Below are 16,854 nucleotides of genomic sequence, written 5' to 3'. Positions count from 1 at the left end.
GGGCATCTATAAACTAACTTATTATAATTTTAAAATATACTCTCAAATTTAAAGTTTTGGGAAAGGAAACATTCTACTCAATCAAAAGCCTTTTCAGCATGTACAAACCATTCCAAAGCCATCAACATGGGATATTTGCCCATAAAGCAGGCCTTTTATTAGAAAACCATGTCATTCTAGAAAAGGCTCAAAAATCCACTTTGGCCATTATTTATGCATATTACGCATACTAACAAAAGCATATGAAGGAATTACAAATTTACACTTGATAATGCCTTAAAAAATAGAAGTTATGATGAATTGACATGACTGTGTACCATGACCTGCAATGCTTGTGGCATATTTGGGTTCCTGCCTCAAAACAACCTAGCTTATATCTGTAACAAATACAAGTTTGTAGCTGTGCTTAAACAAAAAATAAAAAGATTATAGCAGCAAATGGCCAATCATCATTGGTAATGAAATCACCACTTCAGATGATAAGAGAAGATGAGGATTAGTTGTTAGACAAAACTAAGGATACACTCTCCATGAAGAGAAGAATCAAAGAAGCAAACTCACTAAACAAAAGAAGGAAACGACAGCAAACAGATACTCTGCAAAGATGGAACCCAAAAATAGTTCTCAGGCCTTTGCAGAAGATTCGGCTTTGAGTTTCTAGTGAAGGATGAGACCAGGCTGAACAGTAACTGAAAGTTTGGAGCCTTAAAGAATAGATGGTATACAACTATTACCAGCATGAAGACAAAGAGGAATGTTGTAGAAATTCATAACTCTTTTCTGTGAGGAACAGAAACTAATCTGTTAGCAGATTTGCTGTCTCCCATGCATATGAATCGGGAATATGAACAGAAGTGCTGCCAAGACTCAGCAAACCCACTGACAGGAGCCCCATTTTGCTCTTCCAGGAATGTTATTGCAAAGAGTGGCCACAAGAATGACCATATTACCTAAGGCTTTGAGATAAGCAAGAAAACTCAAAAACCTAGAGGCTCATTCATCCTTCTGCAGGTGAAAAAAAGATATTGCAGGTGAATGATTGGTTTGACATAAGAGACCTTGACCTGGGATTTTTGGATGGACTGCTGGTTTGAATCTCACAAACTGTGGATTGCATGTCACAAGAAATGGGAAGTTAGTGTTTGGCCGAAGCATAGTAAATGTATTCAGAGGCCTACAAACTGAATGCTGTGAGATTGCAGACAAAAATCCAGAAGAATATCAGTTAAGATCTGTGCATGTAGGAAGAAATTAGAGAACAGTTATAGTGAGGTCTGTTAAACAGCTACATAAAATATCAGGAAGAACAATGGCTCATAAATTTCATATTCATATTTCAAATTCCAATTCTGCTGGGAGTCGGGCGGCATAAATTATTATCATCTTCATTATCATCATCATCATCGTCATTGGCTGTGTGTATGGCAGAAAGAAACAAAAACAAAATGAGCTTGAACTCCTATTACAGAGTCATGAACATGACTTAATAGCAATTCCTAGCCTAGACTCACTAGTATAGTGAGATGGGCAGCATACAAGTTTGATTTATAAATAATAAATAAATAAATAAATTCTTGAGGTCTTGGGGGATGAGTATCATGATTAGAACACAGCAGTTGCATACTTCATCCCTGGTCCATCTCACTGCCAAATTTGCTTCCAGATGGCATACAAGTGCTAGTTTTTAACCTTTAACCCCCTATTCAGTTTGGTTCTTTGCAGCACCCACACACAGAGACACACATACACCCAGAGTCACACACATAGATGACTCTCTTTCCCCCCCTCCCTGAAACCATGCTAGGAGGCCTGCTTAGAGTTGCTGCAGGCTCATTTCACAGTAACCTAAGCCCAAACTTTTAAAGTTGCCACCCCAGGCTCTTTTAAGCTATTTGCTGCCCACATTCTTCAAACAGAGAATATATTTATTAAAAATTACTAGCATCAACATTTAGAGTAAATTAATTCCAAAATAGCACATAAGCAGCCATTGTTGCCTGGATATTACATTCTCCAGAAAGGAGGTGGCCTGAGAGAACTGTGGTACCTATTCATGGAACACCTCCTCTAGAAAGCCCACCCAGCACTCAACCTTCCATCTTTATGGCATCAGCAAGGATGTTATCTTTTCCCCAGCTTTCTTGCTTACACTGTGGCTGACTTTAATATCTTCTCTTTAAATGTTTTTCAGTCCACTACTCTGTAGCAGGTAATAGTTGTTTTTGGTTTTTTATATTGGTGAGCTGCCTTGGGAAGACACTGAGATTTGTAATAGTAGGAAATATTATTCAAATATATATTTCAAAAATAAATAATTACAGACCCAAAACACTGGCCCTAAAATGTTGGGGTCCCATTATCACTGCAGAAATCACTGTCAATATATAATGAATGTACAAGTACTCCCATAAAAAACACCAAAATAGTGTTCAAAGTTTATGGCTCACCTGTAATGCTGGATCACAACATATTTGTGTCTGTTTTTCACTGCCAGGAGAGGGAGGAGGAATGTTGGGACTGAAAACCATGAGGTCGCTCTTGATGCCAGATTCCCCACTCACAGCAGCCAGGAAGTGGCTGTGACGATTTGAATATGACCAGCTACCTACTTCACTAGCACATACTAACGTAGTTGTACCAGGGCCATATATCATTGCCTTCTTCACCTGGACATATCGCATGGCAACATATACCATGAGGGTCAGCAGAAGTAAACTGGAAACTGAACAGGTAGCAATGATTAAGTAGATGTTAATGCTATCCACCAAGGGCCTTGGGTTCTTTCCCATTCCTTGAAGATGGACATCAGTCTGAATGAGATGGGGACTTGCCACAAATGACACACTCAGCGTAGCAGTGGTTGACAACACTGGCTCCCCATGATCTTTCACCAGCACTAGCAGATTCTGTCTGCTCAAATTAACTTCTTCCTCAATAAGGGCACGGTTGGTACTGATCTCACCACTATAATGAGCCACTTGCCAAGAATTGCTGGAGTTTTCATGTATTTCATAATATAGCCATGCATTGTAGCCTGAATCAGCATCCACAGCATGGATCTTGGCAACTACTTGTTCAGCCATGACAGGGACCACCAGCAAGACGGGATTTACCTCTGCCAGTGCTAACACAACAGGCGCATTATCATTTTCATCTATCACAAAGACTTGTACTGTCACATTGCCATATAAAGAGGGAAGTCCAGCATCCTTGGCACTCACTTGGAACTCCAATAGCTTCAGCTCCTCATAATCCAGTGATTGCAGAACATAGAGCTTCCCACTCTCTGAGTGTACTGAAATATAACTAGACAATGGCCAGAACTTCTCATCTATCCAATAGCTGATCAGAGCATTCTCAGCCATATCAGGATCTGAGGCAGAAACAGTGAAGATATGAGCACCAGGTAGATTGTTCTCCTTCACAAAGACTGTATAGGAAGGCTGTGCAAAAGTAGGTGCATTATCATTCACATCACCAATAGGTATCATCAGGCTACTAGTAGTCAGCAGAGTTGGTGTCCCTTGATCTTGGGCTCTTACAATCAGTTTGTATTCTCCCATCTGCTCCCTATCCAGGGGTTCAGCCACTATTAGAGAGTAGTAGTTCTTGAAGGTGGTAACCAGCCTGAAGGGAAAGCCAGCAGGATAAAGGGAGCAGCTTATTTGTCCATTGATCCCAGAATCCCGATCTGAGACACTAATCAGGGCCACCACCATCCCTGGGAGAGAATCCTCTGATACTGGTACCAACAAAGACTTTAACCATATCTCAGGGGCATTATCATTTACATCTTGTACTTCAATCAGAATCGTACAATATCCTGTCATTGGATTGCTCCCTTTATCACTAGCTTGTACCTGAATCTCATATTGGCGGTCTTCCTCAAAATCTAATTTTTCTATTGTTTTCATTTCTCCGCTAACAGAATCTAAGGTAAATATATATTTTAATTTAACAGGCACACGGTTTTGAAAGGAATATACAACTTCTTTATTGATTCCCTCATCCAAATCAGTAGCATTTAATTTAATTACTAATGTCCCACTTTGAACATTCTCTGACACCTGGACTTTATAAACTGATTGGTTAAAAGTAGGAGCATTGTCATTTTCATCAAGCACAGAAATCACCAACTGTGTTGTGCCACTGAGTTTTGGTTTCCCTGCATCTATGGCCACAAGCAACAAATGATGTGTAGCCTTGACTTCTCTATCAACACTGTTTTTTAAAAGGAGTCCTAATGATTGAATTTCATCATATTTCCTCTGGACATCTAAAATAAAGTAATCACTGGAACTGAGCATATAGGTGAGGTGAGAGTTTGGACCAATATCTGCATCAGAAGCTCCCTCCAGTGGAAAAAAAGAACCAGGCATCCTTATTTCCGAAACAAAGATATTTTGCTCCTTTTGAATGAATGTAGGAGCGTTGTCATTAATGTCTTTGATTTCAACCTCTACATGGAAGACTTTCAGAGGTTTCTCTACAATCACTTCCAGATGAACAACACAGTCAGCATTCTTGGCACACAGCTCCTCCCTGTCTATCCGGGAATTTACAAACAAGATCCCATTCTGCACATTTACCTCTAAAAAATCCCCCTGGTTTTGGGATTCCATCCTGAACATCCGAGGCACCAATTCTTCCACTTCTAATCCCAGGTCCTGAGCAATGCAGCCGACGAAGGTGCCATGCTGGGATTCTTCAGGCACAGAATAATGGAGCTGCTGGCTATTCCCCAACTCCCAAGCCCAGCTAAGAACAAGCAGCTGCACCACCTGCTTTCTTAGTAGGCAGCATTGGAACAGAATAATCATAGTTATGGTAGGTTTAATTTCCAGATTTTAAAAATTAAGTCTGTAAATTTGGCATGAAATTAGCAAATGTTAAGCTGCAGTATCCATTCTGCCTCAATCTCAGTTCTTGCTGTGTAACTGGGAGTGGCTTTGATCTTTGAATCAAAAGAGGATTTTGATTTTCAGTGGGCAGCGACATCTTGTGACAATTGGTATAAATGGCATATACATTCCCTTTCTGTTACTATTTTCCCTACTTCTTATTATCAGTTCCATTTTAAAATTCACTTTTGGTTTATTGCCATTCTACTCTACTGTTCCTTGAAAAGTTTGTTTGTTTATATAAATGAACATATCTCCCAGCTCCTGAGCTCTTGGTACTTTACCAAAATACTCTATGTGGTTAACAAGTTAAAGTATATTTTTAATATATATAATTTTAATTTTTAAAAAAGACCAGGCCACAATTTTAGAAATCCCCATTTGAGGTCTAGAATATTGGTCTTTTGTTTTCCTCTCTTTTTCTTTCTCCCTCTCTCTGAGTCTTGCCTATCAATCCATAGTGCTTTTATCATCTTCAAAACCAATGCGTTGCTAAATATGCTTGCACATTAAGAAGCTCCACGTGTGTCTCAGGCAAGATAGCTAAGCTATATCCTACCAAGAAGTTGGAGAAATCTGGTAAGGGGAGGATATTCCTTCAATGTCCTAAATATGTCAGTGAAACTCTCAGCAAATCCTATCTGCCAAATCAGGGGGAGGGGGAGCAAGGATGGGGGAGGCAGACAATTGCATGTAGATCATGAGATTTCCAGAGATTCTAGAAAGGGATGGCAACAACTCTTGGGCATGAGAATGGATATGATAAATATTCTCTAAATATGCCTACTTCTGAATTACAGTCCGTATCTTTCATTTTGCTCCATCAGATAATGTTTTGTCTACGTCAATTTTTAGATTCAAGTTCCTTGGCTTTGGGATTTCTCCTTCTCTGCTTTTTAAAATATTGTGCATTTTGATGAGGCTATAAAATTTATCAGAATCATCATCATTATCATCATCATTTTTCCACCTAGAAATCCAAATTCCTTTAATAATTCTAAATGTGATGAATTTTCCAGCCATATTAGATATTCAATCATACCCCATTATAATAATGTTGTCCACATATATGGTGTAATATTTTTCTTTCAGCTTTCCTTTCCTCATTTGTCTATAGTTTTCCATACTATTAACTTTTGAAAAGACAACTTCAGTGGTACTGACTTTTCAGCACTTCATGTCCTACTGATCATGACAGACAGTGGGATGAAGATAGAGACTCTTCATCTATCACTCTGTCTGCTCTTTCTTTCTTTATCCCTTTTTTTCCCCAGGCAAACACACATGGAATAGTTGCTTTCCTCCTAACAGGATGTAGTTAGCTAGGTGCTAGGTTTTGCCTATATCTGTAATGTATTTTCTTAAATAAATCTCCCTTCCATTATAGTTACAAACCCTGCTTCATTCTCCAGATTCTCATTCTCAGAAATGCAGACATGCAGACACAAACTCTTCTATCTCCAATGTTATTTAAAGCAATAGTTAAGGTGACTGGGAAAACAGTTTGGCTAGGATTTTTGCTGAGGGAATATCTTGAGTTTTGGTAGCATGGTCAGCCTGACCATGCCAAATTTCAAACTAGAATGACTGCCATAGATACAATTAAATGTGCTGGAAATGTTATACATTTATCCTTTGTAACTATTATGGTAAAACTTTGCTAAACTATTCATCTACCTTACTCAGACTTCTTGAGAATGATAGCCTACTAAGCTTTAAGAAATTCTGAATAGTAGCTCAGAATATCAGTTCAATCATTCTGAAGGTAGGATACCTTCAGTGTCAAGTACTTGTCAAGTACTTCAGTGATGCAGAAGGATTCAATGGATTTTTCCATGCCACATCCCCAATCCCTTTACAAAGCATACAGGGAATACCATAAGCCTTACAGTTCTTACCCTCCAGCTGAGAGTAAGAGAGTACTGAAAAAGGTCATCCAATCATTATTCCAACAATTGAACTACTTGCCAGTTGCCAATATAAAAACAAAAAAGCCCCCCCTTCCACATGAAAGAAAAATAAAATAAATTGCCAGCACATCCCTCTTTTCATCCACATTTTCAGTGTCTGTTGTTTGCATCTGTCTGATATGCATTTGCAAAAATAGTCTGATGATTGCTATGAGAGGAGCTCACTGCAAAGACACAATTCTTCTGTTGATATTAAAAATTTCTTGCAAGCTGCAAAGGTGTCAAGATAGCAAGTAAGCATTTCTGCAATCAGAAACTTTCCCCAATAGCTATGATTATTGTTGCATATGGCTGCAATTTTTGGAGTGGGGGAGAAGGAAAGATCCTCTAAATGATATCTATATAAGACACTGAAATTCTGGAGATAGATGAGCAAATCAGTCAAACATTTCTTGAGTGCAGAAACTGTGAGGCAGACTGAAGCAAGAGTTCTAGATAATAGAAAAATGACCCACTTACATGCTCTAAAAAGCTGACATGATGCAAAGGGAACCTCCATATACACACTTTGTTACAATTTTGAATAAATTTTGAATGGTGCAAAGCCAAAAATAAGTTATCTTAGCTCCCAAATCAACAACATCATGAGATCAGATAGTCAGAGCTGCCTCTAAAACTGCAGTAAAGCACCTATGTGAAAATGCCCTTGGTTGCAGAGGAAATCTAACAAATTGGGGGAGGTAGATGTTTATTCCTGTAATTGTACCTTCACATCATAAAGGGTACCACCTGCATGACATTTAGTCTCTCCAAATGTTGATGCAAACATATAAGTTGTCAGAGAAGAAAAATTATTAAATAAATGGTGTGTGATCATATTAATGCTGTTAACTCACAACTTCAATTGTTATTCATCCAAACTTATTTTGTCCTGGTTCATCTCATTTCTTTGACCCAGCCCCATCCATTTAGGGGAGTATGGCCTTCAGCATTCTACTCAAAGGTCAAGTGAGGCACAAAAGTCATATCCCCCTATCTTTCAGCACAAACCTATGTGCAATTATGCAAATTAGGATTAGAATAAACTGATTTTACTGAACAATCCAAGGAGGAGGAGGAAAGGGGAAAGAACAACCACACTTACCTCCTCTGAGGGTTGGGAGTGGGAGGAGTGCTAATGCACTGTTTTGCAGCAGGTTTCCTACACAAGCTTTGGTTTCAGGGACCTACAGGTCACAGCAATTTGCCATGTTTAGGTCTTGACAGCGTGGCACTGCCCCAGTAGAACTGGCATGTAATTTGGGGTCCTTCTGGATTCTTGGCTCCTGCTCAATGAGAGGTGGCAGCTATGGCCAAGGAGGATCTTTGCAGCTGGTTCTTTTCTTAGTCACTGGAACTATCCCTTTTCCTAATGTTTTCTCTATCCTCTACCCTTTTTCAAACTGCTCTCACCTTTCCCCTTTTTATCTCACTGCCTTCCATCTGGATGCATTCCTCCTTTCCTAGCCTCTCTCATTTTCCCCTTTTTTGCTACCTTCTCTTCAAGTCCTTTCTCAATTTTAAAGTTTCTCTCTTTCTCTCTCTCTCTCTCTCCTTTTCTCCTTTTGGGTTTCAAATGCTTTCAATGCTTTCAAGATCTTTCGTGCAGAATAAAGTCCCAGAAAGCAAAAATGGTATTACATTAACGAATGACAAAGACAGGCCATCCATACTGTAAAAGTAAACTCTGGCCAAATATGGAAGAATTCAGTTGGAAGGGCCCCTTAGGCTGCTGGGTTCCAACTTCCTGCACAATGTAGATCTTCAGTTAACTGCCACTTTCTGTATAGAAAGTCTTTTGGTGGACTGTGGGGTTGGAGCCGCCTTCACAGGCCTCAGTATAGACTGTGTAAACTCCACATAGACATACCTCAAGGTTTGCTGCTATCCTGCAAGTTCCCATCCTGTCCTTTGGGGCACTATAACTATCTCTTTATTTGTCACCCCCTCCGTAATCTCTCTTTTATCAAGTTCTTTTCCTTTTCACACTCCCTTTGATCTTCTGTTCTATTAGCCTTTAATGCCTTCCCACTTTTCCAACTTTTCTTTCAATGCTGTTTCTTCTTCAGCATCTTTACCCTTTTGATTTTTCCTTTGGCAGTGCTGAATTTTTCCTGGTAAATTCCTATTTCTGACTTCCATTCCTGAGTACTAGAGCAATCTCCAACATTTGCCTTCCGTTGCTGCTTCAATGGTTAATCTGTTGGAAAGTTGCCGCTGCTGTGGCTGCTGTTGGTCTGGGAGTCTAAAGGAGAGTCTAATGAGGACTTCCGGTTGAGAGCCATGGCAAGCTAAGCATCCCTTTTTGCAGCAGGATGGCGTTACAATGGAGTTGGCAACTGGATGAAGGATCTGGGCTGCTGAAATTCTCTCCGGATTAAGGAGAGATCTTTGAGATTGCTCTTGTGTATTCCACACAGCCGCTCCTTGTGAGTGGACTGCAGGAATCAAAGTTTTTGCAGTCGGCTTATGAGTTGAGCAGCTGGGAGTCATGGGAGGAACCATCTTTGCTCACAGTCATGAACCCAAGCCTTTTTTTAAGAACATAAAACTCGACTAAGCCTCACTTCTTAATCATTTTAGATTTGCTTTTTTTCCCTGTTGCTTTAGAAGGATTGAGACCCTTCAGACTGGCAAGGTATGCTGCATTTGCTAGGTGAGTTGCCTTCTCCTCAGAGAAAGGATTTTTAAATACAATTTTAAAAGTTTTTTTAAAATGTTACTTTTTGGATTAAGCAGAAAAAGGGTGCTTAGAATATGGATTTTAGTTAACAACTGATTAAGGGCTCAGATGGACTTGGAATTGTAATTTTAAACTATGAGAAGAATTTCTCCAGTGGGAAATTGTCATTGTTTGGACTTTCTTTAGTTTAAGATAATGGGACTTTGACTGTTGGACACTAGAGGGAGCTAAAGGATAACAAAAAAAATGGAAGGAAAGATTTTACAGTGGGTTTTCTGATGAAAGTTTATGAAAAATGGTCTCTTAAGTTTTTGGAAATAATGGATGGATGAATTGTTAAGGAAGTAATAGAAGAAGAACAAGTCTCTCTGGATATGTTTGAAATGAATCTGAATGTGGATATAAATGAGACAAGCAATGAGAAGAAGAGGATGTACTGGACTTACAAATGAAACAGGATGTTTTATTGCTTAAAGAAGATTTACAACCACTAAACTAGAAAAGAGATATGGATTATTTTTACTTATTGGATGTACAAAAGAGATCTGTTAAAGTCTTGAAGGATTTTTCAAGAAGTGGCAAAAAAAGGATGAACTTTCTTTACTGGATGTACAAAAGAGGCCTGTTAAAGTTCTGGAAGATTTTTGGGAAAGGACAAAAAAACCCAAAAAAGATGACAAGTAATCAAGTTCTGGGACTCTATTTGAAGGGGTTAAGAATTAAGGTTGTTAAAAGTATAGGGAAGGAATACAAGGTTGGCTTATTCAATCAAGGTTAAGATAGATAATAATTATATCTGATATCCCTTATGAACTTTTACTGATAAGGGACGAATGACAAGGCTTTTGGATTTTGTTTTTAATTAAGAGATGAGATATGGGGTGAAGAGAGTGTATGCTGTATCTTAAGAGATGGTGATAAATTATTTAAATTGTGTGTACTTGCTGGGATGAAGGGAGAAGTTCTCTTTTCTTCTTTTTTTTCACACTATTTTTTTCTTTTTATATATATTTTTTTGTAGATTGTATAGTTTTTACTCTTTTTATCTGTAATCCTTAATAAAATTATTTGGAAATAAAAAAGACAATCTAATGAGTTTACGTCTTTATGGATTATCATACAAAGAGTCTGAAAGTGACCTGCAAGGTGGCTGAAGCCATCAAGAAAAACAAGGAGAGACTTTGCATTAAGTGGTGTGTTTTTTTGCTTTGCTTTGCTTTGTTTTAACTTTATTTCAGTCCTTTCATTCATTACCAAATTTACCCTTACATTTTATATTCATTTGTTTATTTGTCAGTAATTTATCTTACATTATTTCCAAAAAGATAAATGGCCTCACTAACATTTGGATCATGCCTCATCCATATCTTAACAAGGGCTTCCCTGTCCACTGCTGAACGGCTAAAGCACTCCTCAGCCAAATCAAAGTGGTGTGCCATGAAGTGAAAGATGGTTAATTGCAAACACCAAAAACTCAACTAAATTCTCCAGCATTGTGTAATGCTATCTTTTCCCCTGAAAGATAATAAAATTCTTAATTATCAAATCAACATCAAAAGCCATAGAAAAGATAGCAGGCTTCTATTATTGATACAGTACCTACTGATATTTAGTAAACTCAGGAAAAATAAATCTGGATCTTTTTGAGGAAACTTCTCAAAAAGTCCCAGACTAATTTCCAAAGCAAACTTGAAAGAGGAGGCATTGTTCTTATCTCCTGAAAAAAGAAACAAACTACCAGCCAAAAATAGCATCTTATTTTTAAAAATGTTCTCGACAATTCTACTAACTGTAAAGCATATACAGTGGTACCTCGGGATACGAACGCCTCTACTAACGGACGTTTCGGGTTACAACCAGCTTCGGCAGGAAAAATTTACCTCGGGTTATGAACTCGCCTCTAGTTACGAACCAGATCTGCGGCCGTTTTCCCTGCTGCCACGCGGTCGCAGCTTCCTGTGGGCGAGGTCGCGGTAGCAAGGAGACGTTTGGTGAGGCTTGTGGTGTGTTTTGCGGTGTTTTGCGAAGGTTTTTGCTGTGCGTGTTAGCATGGCTCCAAAGAAAATGCAGAGCAGGCTTGGCGGGAGTAAGGCTCTGAAGAGAAAATTGCCTCGGGTTGCGACCAAATTCGGGCGGAGGGCGGAACGGATTAACCGGATTTACATTGAACCCTATGGGGAAATTTGCCTCGGGTTGCGACCAAATTCGGAGGGCGGAACGGATTAACCGGATTTACATTGAACCCTATGGGAAACTTTACCTCGACTTGAGACCAACTCGAGTTGCAACCAGAGTCACGGAACGGATTAAGTTCATATCCCGAGGTACCACTGTATAAGGCCATTTTGCTACTAAATATATTATGACATCCACTCATATTTTTCTCTCATTAGGAAACTTTGGAAGGCAAACAATCAAAATAATATTTCTAACCAAATTCAAAATCGCTTTAATTGGAACAGAAGCAGCATTATTATTTTAAGGAGTTTTAAACTGAACTTTGAAAAATATTAGTGAATATCATTAAAAAATATTATTTGATAAATATATAGGAGAAACTATAAAGCTGAAACTAACCATTGCACAGAGGAGATCCTGTTGTTTCCCATTTTCTGCAATATCATAAACAAATATTATTCAATAAATATATAGGAGAAACTATACAGCTGAAACTAACCATTGCACAGAGGAGATCCTGCTGTTTCCCATTTTCTGCAAGGACAGGAAAGTTTGGGCTGAAAACCATGAGGTCACCCTTGATGCCAGTTTCTCCAGAAGCATTACCCAAATTGCAACCACGGTGCTTGGAATATGACCAGCTTCCCACATCATTGGCATATACTAGTGTAGCTGTACCAGGACCATACATCACCATGTCTTTCTGACAATTCAAAGCCACATACAAGCTGATAGCCAACAGGAACAAGCTGGACACTGAGCAGATGGCTATGATGAGGTAGGTATTGATGCTCTCTGCCAGAGTCTTCGGGTTTCCTCCTATTTTAGGAATATAGGCATCTGTCTGAACAGCTTGGGTGCCTGACACCAATGATATATTCATTGTAGCTGTGGCTGACAAAGCTGGCTCTCCATGGTCTTTCACCAGAACCAATAGGATATGGCTACTGCTCTCTGCTTCATCTAAGCTGGATGTTGTACTGATTTCACCACTGTGCAGCCCCACCTGCCAAGGCCCAATGGTCCCCTCATGCAACTCATAATTCAACCATGCATTGAAACCTGAATCAGCATCCAATGCACGTATCTTGCCCACCACATATTCAGCAACTACAGGAACCACCAGTAAGATAGAAACCTCTTCTTTTAGCATAATCACTGATGGTGCATTGTCATTCTCATCCACCACAAAAATTTGCACTGTCACATTGCCACTCAAGGCAGGCAGCCCAGCATCCTTGGCTTTCACTTGGAATTCCAGCAGCTTCAGCTCTTCATAATCCAGTGACTGCAAAGCATAGAGTTTCCCACTCTCTGAGTGCACAGATATGTAACTTGACAGTGGCCAGAACGTCTCATCCAACCAGTAACTGACCTGAGCATTCTCAGCCATGTCCGGGTCTGAGGCAGATACTGTGAAGATGTGAGCACCGGGTGGGTTGTTCTCCTTCACAAATATGGTGTGCAATTTCTGAGGAAAAGCTGGTGCATTGTCATTGACATCACCAATGGTCACTACAAAGCTGCTACTAGTTGACAGTGATGGAACCCCTTGATCCTGAGCTGTCACTATTAGCTTGTATTGTGTGTCCTTCTCCCGGTCCAGAGGCTCAGCCACAATCACAGAATAGTAATTCTTGAAGGTGGACAGTAGCTTAAAAGGTAGCCCAAGTGGTCTCATAGAGCAACTGACTTGCCCATTGGCCCCAGAGTCTCTGTCCGAGATACTGATCAGAGCCACCACTGTTCCTGGAGGAGAATCTTCCAGAACTGGCAAAGAGAGTGATTTCAATATCATTTCAGGGCTGTTATCATTCATATCCAACACTTGTATCAAAAGTTTACAATTTCCTTCCATTGGCGCATGGCCTTTGTCAATAGCTTGTACCTGAATTTCATATAAGTTGACATCTTCAAAGTCCAGCTTTGTTTTCAACTTGACTTCTCCAGTATTCTCATCAATTTCAAATGTTGTTAGGACATTTGAGGGAAACGGTGTTTTAAAACTATAAATAATGTCCTTGTTAATGCCTTCATCAGGATCTGTTGCTTCTAATGTTGCAATTAGGGTCCCAATAGCTGAATTTTCTGGTAAACGTATTTCATAAACTGACTGGTTAAAAACAGGTCTATTGTCATTAACATCCAGCACTGTTATCACAATCTGTATTGATTCTGTGAATTCTGGCTGACCCCCATCAGTTGCTGTAAGCAATAAATAGTGCAAAGATATATATTCTCTGTCCAAAGTCTTTTTTAAAACAAGCTCTGGTAAAATGATTTTATCCTGCTTGTTCTGAATGACCAGACCAAAATATTCATTTGGGCTAATTGTGTATGTAATAAGGCCATTTTTACCAATATCTGCATCAGATGCACTCTCTAGAAGGAAATGGGAACCATATGTTGTTGATTCTGATATAAAGATATTTAACTGATTTTTTGAGAAAACTGGGGGGTTGTCATTTATATCTTTGATTTCTACCTCAATATGGAACATCCTCAATGGTTTATCTAAAATCACTTCCAAATGAATAGTACAAACTGGGCTCTTGCTACATAGCTCCTCCCTGTCTATTCGGGAATTAACAAACAAAATTCCATTCTGGACATTTACCTCAAAATAGTCCCCAGGGACTTCAGACTCCATTCGGAACATCCGAGGCACCAACTCTGCCGTGTCCAGATCCAGATCTTGAGCAACGTGGCCTACAAATGTGCCCTGCTGGGATTCCTCCAATACAGAATAATACAGCTGGGAAGTTCCCATTTCCCAGGCAGTGTAGAGCAAGATCAGTTGCAGAAGGTGCCTCTTCTTCAAGAAACCTTGTTGCCAGACATCCATTTTAAATAAGTCTCATGAAGGACATTAAGAATTTTGTTATCTTCTGGGCTTCAAACAGATAAAACCTGTTGTTACTGTACCTTAAATGTTCAGTTCTGTTCTTGTATCAGGCAGTCATGATGGTTCATTTACTTGCTGCAGTTTTCTGCACAAAGGGAGGAGGAGCTCAGTTATCCAGTCTCCTAATACTATCTTTTATTAAACAGCGACACCATGTGACCAATATTTAAAGTATTGAAAAGATGGTGCATGTTTTTCTTCTTTTAAAATAAGATCCTTCAATTATTGAATTCTAAGCATGGAAATCTGTCAGCCCATTACTGTATAGAATCATCTCACTAGGTATCCATATGCCTATTACATCATATAGTACTCTGAGCATTAGTGCCTAAAGAATAAAGGCCACAAACTTCATGAACCAATTATTAAAACAGTGTCTTTTATATCACTGAATGATAAATGTTCCCACTTTTTACACTGAAGAAGTATTTATCTGAGGGTTCCAACTTTAGGACACTCACCTCCATCTCCCACAGGATATAGTTAAAGCCATTCTGATGAAGTTTGTTATATTTCAGCCACAGGTTTTTACCAGCTCGTGTGAGATGCAACCCATCTTGTGCCAGTCTACATCCAGATAACCCAGACCATGGACCAAAAAACCAAATCCCTCCTATCAACCAATCTGTTCACATGCAATATTTTTTCCTTTTTGGTCCCCTTCTATTATTGGAAGAATGGATAGGAATACCCTCTAAGCCCTCCGGGTTTCTTGAGCTTCTTTCTGATTTTCAATTCCATCTGATACATGAGTTCCTGCTCTTGGCCATATCATACATCCATACATAGTTTAGAAGGAAAGTTCCTGCATAGAAGACTTATCCTCAGAGGATGAAAAGGAACTGACGAAGCCTTGGAGACTGATGGAAGCCAGAATCTAAACTCAACAAGACAAGTGGGGAAGAGGTGGGCCCTGCTATCAGAGGACCTATAGTCCCAGATCACATTTCAAATCACATTTAGGACTCCCCTAAGCATCTTCTGAGTCAACAACAACTATAGTATCCTAAAAGTGAAATAGCGTGAGACTACATTGAAAGGTTAATTGGAAACAATGGTTTATTCAGAAATCACTGTTGCTCCCAAATAGTCTGAATTGAGCTAATGCAGTCCATCTAATTTATGGCACAGGCTTGAAACCTGGGATATAAAGCTACTTGGGTGGGGACTGGAAATCATGTATTTAACCTGTGACCAACTGCTAGAGCCCTTGTCTTTTTTCAAAGGACTTATGGTTACCTGGACCCATAGCTAGTTTGTACCCTAATCCTATTCTTCTCTTGAACCTGCTAGTGTGTGGAATTCTTTTGCTACCATTGCTGTTTCTTCAACTGTTGGTAAACCCTGTCTTCATTCTCCGGCTAGCTGTTGTCCGGCTAGAAGCAATTTCCTATCTGCTTACTAATCATAGGAACCCCTTTGTTGGAACAAGAGAGAAGAGATGATTTATCAATAGAGTTATGAGTCAGAGTCATTGGAACAGACAGCACAGAAGTGCTAGCAATAAATAACTCTTGGAAGTTGTTTTGTCCCATCCCTAATCCATGCTTTGATGAGACCACACACTTCATAAACTTTGGAGTTTGGTTTAAAAAAAAAAAAAAATACAGGTATGTAATCTGCAACTGTAAGTCTAGATCTTAGGAATCCTCAAAAAGTTGAGAAATCCATACTCATAATGCGCAAAGTATTAGGATCATGTTAGATATTACTATTTGCAAATATTGAAGTTATTCAATATGCCTTCAACAATACATTGAAGTTATTACTTATTTTATTAAAATCTAACAATTAAGATAGGGCTGCTATATCTGGGCTGGAAAAATCTGGATTAGGCAGCTGTATGATATACACTATTTTTGCTCAAGCTAATGCCAATTTGTAAAAATATTTACTACTTTGCCTTGCATACACACAAAATAAGACTTTGTGTGTGATTAAGAGCCATGAAATCCAATGTTAACTTGTCTTCTCAAGTTTTAGCGCTCTCACTAAGTGATTGTTTCTTCTATTAGTTTACAACATTTATCTAGCCACAATCTATCCAAGAGAGGTTCTCTAACAGAAGTGCATTTTCTGTCTCCAAAACTTATACACCCAACTAAAATGCATAATAATGAGGATTTAGACTGAGCACTATATATTTCCACATTTCAAAGCCAATGCAGTTGATTTTATAGTGAATGCCCTGCAAATAAAACCACTTCTTATTCTGAATCTGATCACGAATAAGAAGCA

General features: G+C 39.0%; 1 protein-coding gene across 1 annotated transcript; it reads right to left on the bottom strand.

Annotated features, from left to right (window-relative positions):
- Positions 1 to 2,362: 2,362 nt before the first annotated feature.
- On the bottom strand, positions 2,363 to 14,556 carry LOC103056630 (uncharacterized). Its single transcript, XM_088131353.1, has 3 exons — positions 12,198 to 14,556; positions 6,800 to 6,806; positions 2,363 to 4,788 (listed from the first exon to the last, which is right to left on the bottom strand). The coding sequence occupies exons 1-3, from the start codon at positions 14,554 to 14,556 to the stop codon at positions 2,430 to 2,432; spliced, it is 4,725 nt and encodes a 1,574-aa protein (XP_087987479.1). The 3' UTR covers positions 2,363 to 2,429.
- Between the last annotated feature and the right edge of the window lie 2,298 nt (positions 14,557 to 16,854).

This window comes from Python bivittatus, unplaced genomic scaffold (genome assembly GCF_059951505.1).
Source record: "Python bivittatus isolate LINGU-HERP-01145 unplaced genomic scaffold, Pbiv_v1 ctg000960_np1212, whole genome shotgun sequence".
NCBI classification, from domain to species: Eukaryota; Metazoa; Chordata; class Lepidosauria; order Squamata; family Pythonidae; genus Python; species Python bivittatus.
This window is presented reverse-complemented; position numbering and strand designations above follow the sequence as displayed.

Coding starts and splice junctions, on each gene's coding strand:
- LOC103056630 (XM_088131353.1), bottom strand. CDS start 14,556: ATGGATGTCTGGCAACAAGGTTTCTTGAAGAAGAGGCACCTTCTGCAA.